Source organism: Apteryx rowi, unplaced genomic scaffold (assembly GCF_003343035.1).
Source record: "Apteryx rowi isolate R43461 unplaced genomic scaffold, aptRow1 scaffold_601, whole genome shotgun sequence".
Lineage (NCBI taxonomy): Eukaryota > Metazoa > Chordata > Aves > Apterygiformes > Apterygidae > Apteryx > Apteryx rowi.
The window spans coordinates 87,007-104,175 of NW_020450874.1; the positions used below are offsets into that span (position 1 = coordinate 87,007).

At 38.7% G+C, this 17,169-nt stretch overlaps 1 protein-coding gene across 2 annotated transcripts in view; it reads right to left on the minus strand.

Moving 5' to 3' along the window:
* The window catches only part of SNCAIP (synuclein alpha interacting protein), a 48,776-nt gene that overhangs the window by 10,905 nt on the left and 20,702 nt on the right, over positions 1-17,169 (minus strand). For both annotated transcript variants that reach the window (XM_026083467.1, XM_026083466.1), the window contains 3 exons: positions 15,584-15,697; positions 9,836-9,961; positions 5,695-5,864 (listed from right to left, as the gene is read on the minus strand). In XM_026083467.1, the coding sequence (XP_025939252.1) occupies positions 5,695-5,864; positions 9,836-9,961; positions 15,584-15,697 (410 nt within the window). The remainder of the gene's footprint in view (positions 1-5,694; positions 5,865-9,835; positions 9,962-15,583; positions 15,698-17,169) is intronic.

The following is a 17,169-nucleotide window of genomic DNA, read 5'->3' on the forward strand; positions in this document are numbered from 1 at the left end:
CTGTGCACATTGTGTAATCACTGTACAACATCATTTGAGAGATGCTTACTTACCAGAATTATTTATTATACTACATACAAGGATAAGTGTAGGATCATAAGCAGCCATTTGCTGGAACTGAGTGACTCACAAAAATTAATATCCCAGAAACAAGCATGTTATGTCAGAGTGAACTTAGGGCCGCTTGGTTCTTGTTCAGTTGAATAAAGGAGGGGGAAGGGGACAGATTAAGAAGTCTCTTCCCACATTTGGTGGATGGCCTTTACTCAGCTGAACAATGGCTCTCAAAACTGCTCTCTCCTTTTCTTACTGCAAATGAACTCAGAGAGGAGCTTTTGCCCACTGGGTAGGACTGGTTCAATCTGCTTCAGCCTTCAGGACAGGTCTAAGTATGTCCTTTCTGTATTCCAGCAGAGTAGGAAAAAACATATCTGCTTGCTGCACAATCTTACCAAAGGTCCAATGCGTGCTCTGCACCCACCTTATATTTAGTAGTGCTGTATGTACTGCAGTTTATCACTTTCAGTGTGACGCTGTGATCTATGTTCAACAATTTTAGAGAGCAATGTTTAAAAAAAATAATAGTAGGTATAAATTGGCACCAGAATCTAGCAGAACATAACCTTATCAAGGATAACATACCTATAAACACAAAAGTTAATTTGAAAAAAGTTCACTTGGTTTAACAAGATTATCTTCTGCAAATCTTCAGGTAGTTCTAGGAAAATAAATGAATAAATCAATTTGCCACAAAAATTCTCCCTTTCCCTGCCGCATCCAATCTTGACCTTCCATTCTAAGATGTAAATATCACTTTAGCTTGTGGATTACAACAGGTAACATTTATTCATTTAGCAACATATTTTAAGTTCAAGCACCTCTAAACACTGCACAGATACAAGTACTGGGAAACTACTGGAAAACAGAGACTTCCAGCTTTTCACTACTGTGTATATCCTGTCTTTTACTTGGAACACAAATGGCACATTTAGTTTTACTTCCTGTCTTTCATTCATGGATGAAGATGTGTTATTTTGAGTGAGGTTCCGATTATAAAAAATGACTATGTAAAAATGACTTTTTATCTGTTTCCTCCAGTCTCTGCTTTTGTTGCTGCAGAAGTAATATGTTTTTAGTACTTTTAATCTTAGTAGACCTGCAGAACTTATACAGTTCTCCGACAGTGAGCTGGATTCTTTCCTAGCTCACATACCATCAGCAGAATAGTTAACTAAGTTCCAAATGCAGAGTCTTTATAGCTGGCAACGTCAACACCAGAAAGAAGCCAGATGACTTTTTAGGCTGTGGGTTGTACTCGCAGGGCTGAGAAAAAATAAACATCTTTCCTTGTAAAATATCCAAGTGGATTTGAAAAGTACTAAAGAAATAAAGGTGGGATCTTGACATACTGCCTTGCCATCACATTTTTGAACACAACCACGCCTTATATAGATCTTTTCTTCCTTTAATTTCCCCTCTTCCTTCCTCTCACCTACACATTTCCTTATACTATTTTAAAATCACTCCTACCATCTGTCAGCATTGGCTTATATTGCAACTCCCCCGATACTCTCTTTTGAAAGCCAGGGAAATTTTCATTTGAGATTAGACTGTGATACAATTTATCTGTTTTACTTGTCTTTTATGATTTCCTCAACATCTATTTCTGAATATCTAAATAATAGTGAAGTCTAGTAATTATATACAGTGAGAATTAATGTGAAAGAAAATTCTTCCAGAGAGGTAGATAACAGCTTCTTATGCCTTTAAATGTTTGACACTTCTTCTAATGAGTTACTGCCCTCATTCTAGGTAAACATTTTATTATATTAAAAGAATTATTTTCCTCCATTTTCTCAGTTTGACTATTTAGTATATATTTTCCAGCATTGAAACCCACACATCCTTCCAGCATGATCCCTGAAGATACATTTTATATATGTGTGTGTGTGTGTGTGTGTGCGCACGTAGTGTATATATAGACACACACACACAATATAGGTATATATACACTATATATTATATAAATAAATATATATGAAATTATATATACATATCTAAGATAACATCGAAAATTAAAGGATCACAACTTCTTGGGACAGCAATATTGCTAAGTGTTAAAAACAGACAGATTCAGTAGGTAAGAAGATCACTGTAGCTTTAAGGGTCAGATTTACTTTATGATATTTAATGTCCAAATTCTGAAGGTCTTWCTTAGTTTAGATAATGTTCCCACTAAGCACTATATAAGGACCTTGGCATGTCTCCTTAGATAACTATAGACCCAAGCCTGCTCCTAATGAAGTCAGGGAGTTCAGTCACTGAACATGAAACATGCTGAGGCACTGGGCACTAATGAAATATCTTTCGTGGTATTCCGACTTACTGCTTTGTTTGGTTTCAAATGAAACAAACAATGACCACTCTATATAGCTGAAAATAAAACAGCTCATCTAAGTAAATAAGAGATAAACATTGTAAAGTTTATATTGAGTTTCTTATTATACTTTTATATAGCTCTTATTACCACACAAAAAAACCAAACAACATGCACATACCATATTTTACCACTATAATCATTTTTATTTATTCAGCTATTTGTATAGCTATTCCTATAAAGTTTCAGGAGAATCATGGATTTTGTCTACAGAACATAGAAAGATGGCAAAAGAGAATATTCAGCCACTTTCCGATCCTCATCTTTTGACTCAAGGTTTGTTTTGACCACTGCCTTGCTAGAGATTTCAGCTTGATAGTGTATCAAAAAGATCAGTAAGGGGCTGGTTCATTTATTGCTTTGCACATTCAGCTCCAATCCTTTGGGAATCCAGGGAGGATGGTCTGTGATCAAGTGGCATTGTAAAAGAAGTGCAGAGAAGCATTATTTTATGTCATTGGTTCTGACTGCATCTCTTCAGGCTAGGAAAGCCTAAACAATACATCACTCTTAATATTGTCAGTGATGAAAAGCATGTATTTGTGCAAGCAGGAATTTTCGACTCTGGTCTCTAAGGCTTTTTTAGATAATAAATATGCTACTGATGAGATCAGTGAGGGAATAACTAAAATTGTAAGACCTACAGAGACCTCAGGAAGTAAAATGGAAGCCAATGTTTTGCGTAGGCTCTGTTAGAAACTTGTGTGACTGTCTTGGGTATCCTCTTTAGTTTGAAAATCCTACTGAATTGACCAAATCTCTATACTTAGCAAGAGAGGCAAACCAAAGCTTTTATTCTAGAGCCAGTAAGAGCAGCTTTTGTGAAGTATTTTTCTTTTTACCTAGGGAAAGAATTTCTTGGGTCTCTTTCTCTTGTGGGGCAAGGTCTCAGTTTATTCTCTTGTGAAGATTCAAGGGAACATTTCTAGCTATCATGTCTTTCCTTCTCTCAAATACCAAAGCTTTTCCCTCTGAATTGAGACTTAGATCCAACTCAAAAGGTTTTGCCATACTTTCTTATATCTTTAATCTGAGTTGCTTTGCATCAGGAGTCGCAAGATGTGAAGCCTTCGTCAGACTGTAATCTTATCATTTTGTTTTTGTGCCTTTTTTTCAGGAAGGGCTCCAAAGAGCATGATAAACTGGGACAATTTCTCTCTAGAACTGTTCAGTGTTGCATTGATGGCTAGACGTGCTCACAAAGTGAGTATCACAGAAGCGCTCCCTTCTTTGTTTTAGGGCCTTTGAAGGTAGGTGTTGCTAGGTCCTAGTCTAAGGCAGTTTGTTCTGAAAGCAGTCTGGATGTGTGCTTTCCTTACGGAAAGTATGGTCAAGCGTGATGCTGTTCTAGTGCAACATCGACGATTCCCATCTTTCTGCGGTGATGTACAGTGTTACCACGTGGAGGGCCTTATCCCTGGCTGATAAAGAGCCCAGGAAAATGTCTAAAGACAGCCTGCACACTCAGCTGCTCTAAAGCTTTTCTCATGTTTAAAACAGCTGAAGAAAGGTTGGGAGGCAGATCAGGGCGTATTGAGCTGTCCTGAACAGTCAAGTAATCTGTCATGATCCAGCCATAACTTCTCTGCCTCTAGAACAAGATCCATTAACACTAGCAGAAGTAGGTGGAGAAAATATAGCAAAGCCAGCATAGCTACCCAAATTGCAGCCTTTCCAATGCAATAGCAGTTTGAAGTACCTTAGACTGCAGATTGGTCTTTTGCCTGTTGCCATCTGATACTTTTGGGATCTTCAGAGGTGCTACGGCCATTCTATCTTCCTACTGTGCTAGAGGTAAGGCTCCTTGAGAAACTGCGCCAAGCACTTCCTTCAGGCCATGAATACATCCTTGGATTTTTATGTAGTTCCCTCTGATGGGGCTACAAAACAGGGCAGGAGCCTTCTTTCATCATCCCTTCTGACTCCTGAGCACAGGCCTCTGAGCACAGTGCACTGCTTCTATCAGAGCCTACTTGGGGCCTGAGGCTGGTAGGCAAAACAGCCATGCAGAAGCTGCTCTTTCAAGCAGAAAATAGAATATTTTACTGCCTCAGTAAACTGCAACAGGGTTGCCCAAGAGACTCACAGCCCTTTGTCTTTGTAGGAGAGGAAGAAAAGGCAGCTGCTGCACTTTGCAGAGCTAAATCTGAAGCCTGAAAAAATAGGCTGCTGAAGGGAAGCAGATTTAATTCCAGCTGGGACAAGCAAAGGAACCCATCAGGAGTCAAATAACAACCATTTAAATGACTTCCTATGCTTGTAGCCCAAGAGATGACAGAGGGGGCTTGAAAAGTGTTAATGCTCTTGTCAGGAAAGTCAGAACTAGGCTCTATGTCTATGGGAGTAAACAGCCTGCTGACTAACAGAACAAGTCTTTCTTTTCCATATGAGAGGTAACAGTTAAATCAAATATTGAGAGAGCACTGTATAGAACTGAAACATGGAAAACTCATGGTTGCCAGTTCTACTTCTTGTTTTTATTTTTGCTAAGTTATAGGGAATATAAATCTCATTGGATACTGAGATGAGTCAGGTGCTGACGTAGGCTACTTAGGAAATGTCCTACCCTCTGTTGTTTTTTTTTATAGCAGCTGATTTGTGTATTTCAGTGTGTCTTTTAGCAAATGAACCAACTACACTGTGTCAGACTAAAATTATCAAAATTGTGGAACTTATGATAATTTCGATTTCACTGTTTCATATTTGTGAGAGTATAAGCGTAAAAGAAGAGTGAAGCTTAGAGAAAATGCTTCTATAACATAACTACTTAGAGGTACAAACAAAAAAAGGCATACTTCAAATGCAGTAAGGTATTCTGTAATGACAAGGGAGCAGATTGCTACTACATATTCTTTCTGTTGTAATACAATACAAAATATATGCATGTTTATAGCAAAAGTGAGAAAAAACAATAAACATTTCTACCCTTATTTTCAAGATATGCAGTCTGCAACTCAAAAAGTTGTTTCAACCACATGCTGCTTGCATAAAATGATATGGTCACCATGAAATATGGGATTTTCAAAAGCTATTTCATGGTCTGTGGTAGTCAAAAAGCACTTGATCATGTCCTTAAGTGGGAACCAAAAGTTAGGTCAATGCTGATGGTTTCTGAGAGTTTCATCTTATGAGGTAATTGACATGCTCAGTCACAATAACTGCTCCCACAGTAAAAGCAAGCAATTGCATATTTAGTGTTTCAACCTACCAGGCTCTTGTTTTCACAACGATCCCTCTGTTAAGAATTAAACACTTACTCCTTCAGTTGCTTAGTTAGCTTCACAACCTGCGAGGCCAATGACATGCAAGTTTCCACAACCACTAAGTAGCGGGAACACATGGTGTGCCCGTGTCGCTCAGCACTTTGTGAGGGTTTCTCTCCTGCATGATTTTGCATAGTGACATTTGCTCCATATTCAACCAACGTCTGTAAAGACACAGAAGGAAACACACAGAGCTGTAAACGTAAATCTCTGCTGTGATTTTTCGTCTACAACACGAACTGCTGGGCCCAGAGCACTCCTGAATAAAATGTTTGAAAACATTGGTCCAAGCTGACCATTTTTAAAACTCAATCACCCTGACAAGTCTGCATGCAGCCAGAACTCCCAACGTACACTACCAAAAAATCTGTCGCTGAGGTCCAAGGCTAGCACAGCAGAGTGTGCTGTTCTTTCAGATGATTATTAAAAACTGTATTTTTCCTTCCTCTGCCTTCTGTGTTCCACTTTAATTAAGGCATTTTCTGCTAACTTGTTGTGTAGCATAGCATGACTTGTACCATTCATACTGTGATGGGGACCACTGAATGAAAAGAGAGCACTTGCATTTGGGTATCTATTGATTCTCCATTGAGATACAACAATACACTTTTTCAGACGAACTTTTCTATGTATGACTGAACACTGTGCTAAATTTGCACATGCTGATGCTAGTACAGGAGATGCAAGCAAGCGCAATTCAGAGGACATCCATGCTGGATAAGATCAGGGCCCATGGCAGCACCAACACATTGCTAGCCRGTTTTTAAAGGGTGATGCTGAGCTGTAAATGCTTACAAGCTCTGGTGCCTGCTAATCTGGGGATTTCTGCACTGCAGCATATTGCAACACATCCTAAGAATCTGAATTAGGAACTCCTTTGCTACAATATTTGCTGACTCTTTTTGTGGTTTAGCTCTCAATTTCCTACCACAGCAGAATCCCTGTGTTTAAAACAATCAGTATACCAGTCTCAATGTCCTGATTCCTCAGCCAAGGGACATTTGGATATGAAAGGCATGGCACATACTTTCCAATAACTCCAGTAGGTCACACAGCCACAACTTCCTTTTTGTAGAAAGAAATATGTACAATGACTTTTTCCATCTTTTTTTTTTTGATTCTGAAAGTCTCATTGCTTTGTACTTGCTTGGCTTTTCCCTAATGTCTTTTTAAAAGATCCTGAAATATTTGTCAGCGTCCAGACTTTAGGTGAAATAAGAGCTCGCAGTCTGATGTGTACCCCGTGGTACCCACGGTCCTAGTGGAGGACCCCAGCTTACTTCTGGAGAACTGTTCAGGTTGTGAGCATGGCATTTGGGTGACCTCTGGGACTTGAATCCAGAGCGTTGCAAGGGAAAAAGAAGTTCTGCCAGGCTGACCTCAAGAGATGCAATAACTGAAACAAGAATTCAAACCAAACCTTCACTTTTTCTGGTTTGTTTGTAATAATCACTGTTATATACTATTTGCTTTACTGTAATGCCTAGAATAGGACCTAATTGTACTCAGTAATGTTCAAACACACACATTGCTTGTAGCATTTTGGAAAAAATGCTGAAGAAAACCATAATGTATCCAGCAACTACAGCATCATTAATATACACATGCAGAAGAGGAAGAGGGTGGCTCAGCTCCTGATTGACTTTTCCAGGCAGAGCCAGGGAGTTGGTAGTCTGCCTACAGTTTAGTGTGGCTTTGTTGACTCAGAATAGCAGGCACAGAGACCATTACATTTTCTCACAGGAGAGAGGAATGGTAGTCTCTCTTGTCTACTGAATCTGTATAGAAAGAAAACTTCTGAATAGTCTTGCACTGCAGCTCATGACAGCGATTTGGGGTTAACTTGCTGGTAAAGAATATCAAGAAGTGGGGAGTTATGACCTTGTAAAAAACAATAGTATAATTTGGAACAAGACAAGAATGTCACTTGCTCACAAGAACAGTGACTAAGAGGGCCGAGGGATCACTGAAAGCCAATGACACTGCATCCTCTGTATGGCTACCTACATTCCCCCTACTTTATCGCTTCTTCCTTTTTACCAGTTGTTCACTGTGATTTGTTTTAAACTAGACTGTTAAGCTCACTGGACAGCGGGCTTATTTTGTTTCATAGCACAACAGAGTATCAGCTGCACTTAGCACCCTGAAGTGTTAGTGACATACACTAACTGTATATTCTTGCTGTGAATAGATATTTTCATGATTTATTTCCTATGACTTTGCTTCACCAACACTAAACGTTTGTTGCTGATATTCAAATTGATCTACAGTAAAGCAGTTTTACAAATTCTAGGCCATTTATTAAAGTTCATTCTTCACTGGGAAAGCAGGGTTATTCTCTTTTTGATTTAGCTTTATCCATGAGAATAGCCTGCAGAATTCACCACTCTGTTTAAAACAATTTACTCATTTCTCCTTCAAATCCATTGCACATCTTGAAGAGACACTGTAAAAATTAGCAGCCCTAAACACAGATCTACCACAACAGCACTCTCAACTACTTCCTCCATCCACTTTTTTTTCCAGCTGATCATAGCAATTGTCTGGAAAATAATAATAAAAACACTAGCTTTAGCTCAAATGTGCTGATTTCTTTACTATGATTCTCTTAAGAGTTTGTACAGGATTTCTGATATTTCTGACATCTTTAAAAGAAAGATGTCCCATCAGCTGAGAAAATGCAGAGATGGCCATGTCCTCCAAACCTATGCAACTGTTTTCTTCTAAGTCTACTCCTTCAGCTCAGTTATCACCCACTTATTTTTTTTTATTGTGTGAGACTCCCAAACTGGTTTTCATATAATTAGGTCTTCTCTGTGTCCAGGCATATAAATAAATTGCCATAGTAATAAGCAGCTGTACATCAGTAGATTCAATGGAACAGCACACACAAATATTTTTAGCTCTCTAAAGAGGTTAGCTAGCTAGACTTGGCTAGCTGTATTTCTTTTGAGACTGAACTAAAAAAATATCCCCTGCATTCACTATGCTCTAAGGGTTGCTGTCTATCAGCTCATGTGTGGCAATAAGTTTAACATGTTTATCTGAGCTCTCAGAGTCTCTGTATATACCTGAGGTCTCAGACGCTCAGAATTACTACTGCTTCTTGGACATGTTTTCTTCCCCCTCTTGACTTAATCCCACCTTGAATTCTGTTTCTTGGCTTTCTGCCATGGGGTTATCCACTTTTTTCTCTCTTCTTCTCTGATGACTACTTTGTTTCTCAAGTATTTTTCTGCAACCACCTAAGTTAATTTTATTATTATTTCTTCTCCAAACAGTTTTCAAAGTGATGACAACAAATATTGGAAAGTATTCCTGTGAGTAATGATTCTAGTGACTCTCATGAGCAATGGGTACATCCGTGTTGTATGATTCAATGCAAAGTAGAGATGCTTGACCTAGCCATCTAGTTCAACTCTGCAGCTTTTTTGGTATGTCTACATTGAACACTGGTACTATATAGAGGCATCCAAACTAGCTTTTTCAGATCCAGCTCCCAAAAGCACTGTAGCTGTGTCAGCCTTTTCAGCAGGGCAAATTAACCATTTCAGCAGCCCTGTACAACAGAACTATTTTGCTCTCAGTGGTCAAGGTTATTCACTGAGAACTATTAGAAATCATCGTCACACTGTGTTTTTTAGTACAGATATATTCAAAGGATAAGGATGGCTTGCTCAAAGTGGAAATCTTTTAACATGGAATAAAGCATAACTGTTAGATTTTCTTTAAGCTGGAGAGCTGCAATTATTTACAAGAAAAAGAGACAGAAAGAAAATGTCAGAATAGTAAGAAGGTTGATATCAAAGTACACATATCTACTCTGGCCACCCCTTCTTAGCATAAAAACATACTCATTGGCTGCTTATGTATGAACAACATAACGATGTTTTCTTCTTGCAATGCAAAGGTTACTTTAGATTTACAACAGCATAACTGAGAACAGAATTCAAAATATAGAGCTTTCTGGTGTTTCAGTCTGAGTTCTACTGGTTTAAAGTTTGTTCTTCTGGCAAATTTTAAGGTATTAAGTTTTTCTCCTACTTATAAGATCTTCCATATTCATTTTAAAGGTTGTTAGCATTCAAGTTTGACTTGAAGTAGATCTCTGATGTAAATGTAGCTAGTACTATACCTGTATGCATCCTAGATAGCCATGCTGAGCAGCTACATGAACAGCAGTATTACCATCTTGGTCAGCTTCATCCAGTGAAATCCCTTGTTCTTGCATAAACTGAAGAAGCCACAGAAGGATCTTCTCCTAGGGGGAGGGGGAAAGAAAAGTCACAAAAAGAAGGAAATAATGGAAAATTAAATGTACTATAGGAACACTGGTAGCATCACCTGTTACTAAATCTGTCCCATATTTCCTATTATAAATCCTTGCTTTCAATCCCTCTTAATTTTGTCAGACTTAGTGTAGCATGGGCCTAACTCTAGCTGGATCTTTCAAGAAAATAAGCAAAAATACTTCATTCACTTTAAGACAAGATGTATTAGGAGAAATATGTGCACCGTAACACATTTTGACAATTGTACATTGAAAAGCATGAGTGTCTTCATGTTGGAGATGAGACCTGAGGCAAAACAGCCTGTAGATCAATCTGAAAATCTGCCAAAATTTGGTGAAATTTCATAAGCCCCTTCAAAAAACCGTAACAGGAGCATGCACAGAGATCACAGAGCCGAGCAGCTAGATTCTCCAAAGCTATTATCATGCCCCAGCTCTGGGCTGTTGTGTAGGAGGAGAAGCAACAGAACTAAAAGCTGGAAATCTGTCTATCCTGCAGTCTCAGTGTGTTGACCAGTGGACGATACGTATGTGCCTGCATGTTGAGAAGGATGGGGAGACTTGGACCACAAACTTGCAGGTGGAAGCCTGGGAGCTGAGGTGAGAGAGAGAGAAAACAAGCTGGTGCTGCATGGTGCAGGAATCTGCAATATGGAAGAAGCACTAGTAGCTAGGAATGGGAAGAAGGAATTAAATTAGATTAAGGATCTGGCAAGAATCTAGTCATAGATGGGAAAGGAGACTAGGACTGAAAATCTGGGGAAGAGGAAAATGAATTAAGGAGACCTGAAAAGAAGCTGCTCATAGGCAAGAATTATGACCAGCCAGAAAGGGGACTGGGAACATACACATACACACAAGAAGGCAGACTTTAGATTTCCTGAGTTTGACTTTGCCATCTTAATTCTTTCTAACATTGCTTTTTGTGTGTGCACACATGTGTAATATACAATTTATAGGGGTCTTCCTTTATAACAATGGAGAGTTTACATATTTGCACTAAGCTTATTTTATTTCTTATTTTCTCCAGTAGGTTTCTTCAGAAAACTGTTCTACTCCCTACCCTAGCAAGCTTCCATGCTTCTCTAGATTAAATTTGATTGTGCCCTTCTGAATGTGATACGTACTGAAAATCTATAACACTGCTATGCATTACATAAAAATGTTAGCTCCCTTAGATGATAACTGACTGCAGGTGTGTTCCCAGTTTTTGCATCTTAATAAAGAATAAATTACTTTCTATCTCAATTTTTTTTACCTAAACATGTATTTTTTTATTATCTGCAATTTATATCTTTTTACTATTTTATGCCTTTTATATATTTATTTATATCTGTCATGTGCAATACTGGCTAGGAGCTCTAGCTCCAAATGGCTTTGTAGATGCTGCTGCTGGCAAACACCAGCGCAAACACTTAACCTTAAGCACTTCAGTAGTTTTGGCAATAAGTACATACTCACACACAGGCAAACACATGTGTGGGCAAGACTGAGGCACAGCTAAACAAACAGTGCTGAAATGCAGCATCTCTAGGATTTTGAACAGTAATCAAGTAGGAAAGAGAAACAATAAACATGGGGAAAGGAAGCTTTGCCTATGTATCTTGGGCACAAGTCCCTTCTTGTATAAAAAAGGCCACGGAAATTTTAACATCAAGGAAAGAAGATGGGACCTCAGACTTCTTAGGTCTCCTCCAAATGATTCTGCCCATTCAAACAGCTTGATATCCATTCACTACTTTAGATGGTTAGTCTTTCTGGAATTTATCTTCTTTGTATTTCCCCTCTAACAGTAGTTTTGGTTTTATTACGGGGTGAAGGGATAGATACTCATACTTCTCTTGGCTGAATGCCAAATACAGCTGAGAGCCAGCATGGAGGGATGACTTCAGATCACATATCCCTTTTAAAATACTTTGGAGCAATTTCTAGAGATGTCTGTGGTGTTAGCCAGCAGCGGAGAAGGATTATGCTGCTCCTGTGAATTGCTGTTATGTTTCAATAATTTTAAAAAAAGTATTTTAGAGAAATTTCTCTGTAGAATGAGAAGACAACAAAAGCTTTGAAATTATGTATTTCATCAGAATTTAATAGGGACCAAAATGTTGAGCATGGTCTGTAATTTTATGACCACAGTCAGCATGGAACAAACTATGCTTTCTAGGCATTTATCTTATCAGACACAGAAATCAAGTGCCTGGATGGCTAAATGAAATCATCTGTATTTGGAAGTGTCTGTGCATCAATCGATCACAGGCACAACTTTAGAGGCCCATTAAAATAGTTTGTGTTTCTCTCAAATGACTGTTTTCCCACAGATGTATCCTTGACATAGACAGGGAAAACTACCATTTTCTTTACTTACATATAGAAAAAATGAAAACTTCATGCATCAAAGGACTGTTTTAGTAACACCCACATTATGTATTTGGAAGAAAAGTGTTCTTAGATATATTATCATCAACTCAATTTATTCAAACAAAATGAAAGATAGTAAGAAAATTCATTTATAAGATTAAGATAATGGAAAATAATCATATACTTGTTATGCAACAGGAACTGATAAATACTGACAAGTTATTCAGTATATTTAATAATTTTAAGATCTGCAGTTATCTTATATTGTAACAGTGGTTAACAACCCTCTGGCATATTCTGGAGCTACAAGTCAAATGTCCCCAAAGAGAAGACTCTGGAAAAAATGTCACAATATGCTCTTTCTGTTTGGGGACAGGTTGCAGACTTCAGCTCCCACAGCTGACTTCTGGAGCAGAAAGAACAGTTAACAAAGAGCATTTTTAATACTAACTGGACTACAAATGGAAGGATTAGCATGGTGAAAAGCAGTGACTCTGCATCTAACCCTAGCCCCATTACTTGATATTGACTAAATTAGCTCCCTTTCCCAGTATGCTTTCACAGTAGGTATTAGGTGTTCTGAATAGAGAACTATGGGGTGAGTGAAAAGGTCACAAATTATCCCTGCAAAAATGACATTGGATAGGGAAAAGCAAACATCCTGAGGTGCAAAGAAGTGCATTGTTAGGCATTTGTGTGCCTGACTGCCACACACTCCTCTCCATTGCAGCCTCCAGCCCTACACCACCCCCAAGAGGCACACAAAACCCTTCCTAAGCTCTCAGTCAAGCTGCAGCTCTGGTTCCCCTGAAGCTTTAGGCTCACTGGAGCTCCAGCGGTAACAAACCCTTCAGTGTTCCCCACCCTCTCTCTCTAACCTGTGCAGTCCCTGCTACTGCAGCATCTGTGTTGGAAAGAAACTACATCCCTGTGAAGCTCTTAGTCAGGACCTACTAAGTGCACCTAGGATTGCAGCACCATCTCCTTCCTACCACATGGTGCCTGTGCCAGACATAGCTGGTCCATGATCTGCAATACACCAACAACTTACACCCGATACGGGGATTTCTGTCAACCAGGTTGCTTCACCAAATCCCTCCATGGTTGCATGGCTCCATAATTAAAAAGAGGCTGCTGCTAGGAGGTATGCAGACCAGGCTGCAGGCTGGCATTAAGCTCTTCTCCTCACCCATCACATGAACTTATACAGTCCCTCTCTCATGGAATAAAAGCAGATAAGAGAGAGATGAAGAACACAGTATTGTTGAGCTGTATTTGGAGTCTGGCCATGACTGTGGTTTGACCACGATTAACATAGGAGCTTTGAAATAAGCTCCCTTTTGCTGCCCATACTAAATGATATTTATTGAAGAAGAATATGGCATGTATGCGTAATGCCTTGGGAAATAATGGATGGGTTGACTCCGTTAGAAAATGTTTGAACAACAGGTCTTCCTTGTAAAAATAGCACTCTTGTAATTCTGCCAAGATCAGTGTTTACACAGATTATCTCTCATGTAAGTAATGATAAAATAAGTTAAACCTTCTAGCGCCAACCCTACATTTGAATTTCTCAACAACTTTTTCTTAATACAGTTGGGTAAGWTAGTCTGGCTTCCCTTCAGCCTCAGTATTCTTTCAAGTCTGCAAGACATTTATGGATTGCATATAAAAAAAAAGATAATTGACAATACATGTGAACTTTCTTTCACATTCAGTGAACTATGAAAATTTGTCAGCAATTTTTATATCACCTTTTTAAATTTCATGGGTGGCTGATTGTAGCTGGTGTTTCTTAACTGGTGGAGCTTCCTTCCTGCTCTGAACGGAATATAGTTACAGTGTGCCAGATCTGCTCCTGGCAGTAGACAGCATAAATCCATTGAAAAAAACAGAGCTTCACTGGATTTAGTTTGTGTAAACATCTTTAGAGATGAAGGCAAAATTAGGCTAACTCAAATGAAGACATGAACCTAAGTTCACATTAAGTTTTCTCTTCCAAACTTTCTTCCCAGTAACAAACACTCCTTTCTCGAACCCAGTTCTGACCAGACACCCAGCTGCCTTATATTCAGTGTTAGATTTACAGGCCAAACTTGCCACAGAAGGACAGAATCAATCGGCATCTCCAGCAGGGTTCTAATTTGCACCAGTAATATGCACAGTACGTGGGAGGCAGAAAAGGAATAGAGGTTTCTGGTCTGTGTGTGAATGAGGGTGTCTGTGTTGCCTCAGGAAGCACCAGGAGAAAGGGAGGACTTCCAGCTCTCTAGCCTCCCACACTTGCCTGCTCTCCTTCCCTCTGCCTCCAGTAAACCCATCGTTGGACAGGACCAATTAAAAGCAGAAACATGTCGCAATAAAAAGCTAACTTTCTTAAGATGAGTGGCTATATTTTGCTTGTTCTCTCTTTATTGGTAAGAGAGAAAAAAAATAGCATCGGGTGAGAAAGTGGCCCATCCACCAAAGAGATTAGAGAACAATAATGGATCACTATTCCTTCCATATGAGATCCTGGAGAAGGTCCTTTGAAGAGGGGTTATTGCAAGGTCTGTTTAGGAAAAACAGACTTTGTGGGAAGAGAATGTGGTGCGATTAAGTGGTGTATGTTTCCCCAGATGTTAGCAGAGCACTGAAAGCTGAATTTTTGAGGTTTCCCATCATTAGATTTACAGATAAGTTAGGTGTGGACCAGGATTGGTTTACAACACATTTTTATATGTAATTCTCAATAAAACTGGCTAGAGCTAGACAGATGATGTTCAAGTTTCACCACACTTGACTTCAGTGCCAATATACTGAATTCCTAAACTGTCACAGTTTGCCAAAATTTTTTGAAATGAATCTCTCCTGGGAAGGGAATGTGAACTATCCCAGAGTGTTTGATGATTTTCTGATGTGGCCAATGAGCCCTCTATGGACCAGAATGAGATGATTAAACTCCCTCGATGTTCTTCGATTGATAGGTTAGCCTAATATGCCATCTAATCTTTTCTTTGCCATTACTTAAAGTTTCAAAAAAATGACCTAAGGGAGAAAATACTGAAAAAATAAGCAGATTAAATGGGAAAGGATCTTGCTTTCTTTGAAGTCTTCTGGATCTTCCTACTTTGAAGTAATTATGAACACTTGCATTTAAAAGCCACAGAATGCTTATTTGGCTATAGAGATGCTTTTAATTGAAATTGTTGTATGAGCATATCAATCTCTGTAAAAAGTGAATGAAAGCCATACCTGACCATAGCAACCCGCATAATGAATAAGGCTTGGGTGATCTTTTGAGCAACTTAATTCTGCAATAGCTTCTGTTTCGCTCACCATCCACCGAACGCACTCCAGCTGACCATTCTAAATAAAGAAAAAAACAAAGTAAAAAATTCCACCTGTTTCAGTTCCAAACACAGCTACCAAACAGGGAAGGGTTTATCAGAACCACTAATATGTTACAACATTATAGTTTGTTTGAAAGTGTGCTCTTTTATCTGCTTTCACGTAATGCACTTATTTATCCTGCTGTCCTGGATCAAATATAGCTTGGCTATTGATATTACTCTGTCAGTTTAAATTTGCCCTACATTTTCCATCTTTAACCTCCTAAAACTACAGTTGTGTATACATATTGGTACAGAACCTTTGCTGAGTGGCACCCCAGGGGACACCAGTTCAAGAGGCAGTGAAATGGTATTACACACTATCTGCCCCCTACTCTCAGACATTCAGAAAAAAACATAGTTCTGCTTCCATCACTCATACAGCAAGGCTCAATGATTAAATGAGACTATTCGCTGGATTAGAGTGAACAGGTTCTCTCCCTACACACTAAAGTCTTCACTGTTCAGTAATTAAATGCATGCTCGGTTATTATTATGTATTACTTGCAGTATCTGAACACCTAGTCCTCCTGGATTAGGACCTAACCGTGACACTGTACAAACACAAACAAGAAGATGGTTCTTGCCCTGAACACCTTTTACAGCCTGGGCACAAGATTCCCAAGCTGCTGTGCACACTGGTAGTAGCGTGCAAGTTACTATGAAGCAGGATGTGGATGCTGCAGGAACAGATGAACATCTCCTGCAGAGCATGCTTGTGGCCCAGTGTAAAGGCAAGAGCTTTTACCAGCTTCTCTTGCTGCTGCAGTGTCCCCTCTCAGTGATGATACCTGAGTAAATGCAGTTTGGCATAACCACGTTCTGGCCTTCTTTTACTTACTTTTCTATGGTCATTTTCATAAAGGCCACGTTATTCCTTATAGCTAACACAAACATTTCAAGTGCTTGATAAAGACTTCACACGGGTCAACACATGAAACATATAAAGCTGTTTGCATGCATAAAATGAAAAAATATATCCTGGGAAGGAAAGAAACTTCCATTTCAGGTTGATTCTTATAAAAACAAGCAAAAGAATGTAATAATTATTAACCAACTTTAAAATGATATGGGAATAACATAAAAATGTTATGTTATTCCTTGCATATGTGCCATGTGCATAGACACACACACCACTTTTACTTTACTTACTTTCTTCTATCTCTCTCAATTTCCAAAATGAAGTAAAACAACGAAAACTACTGTGTTCTTTTAACCACTCCAGAAAAACCCTCATACATCAAATCAGGGTTCAAATATTAGTTAGCACAGATAACTTTATATATTCCTTGTGTTTTCCTTTGTATCACAACTGAGTATAATCTTATGGTACTTTTAAAATTAAGGTAATGAATTAATAAAATGAAGTACCTACTAAATAACACAATTTTGCTAATTTGCAGAGGATTTTTCCACAGCCGCTTTAAATAAACAAAATGAATAAAACAA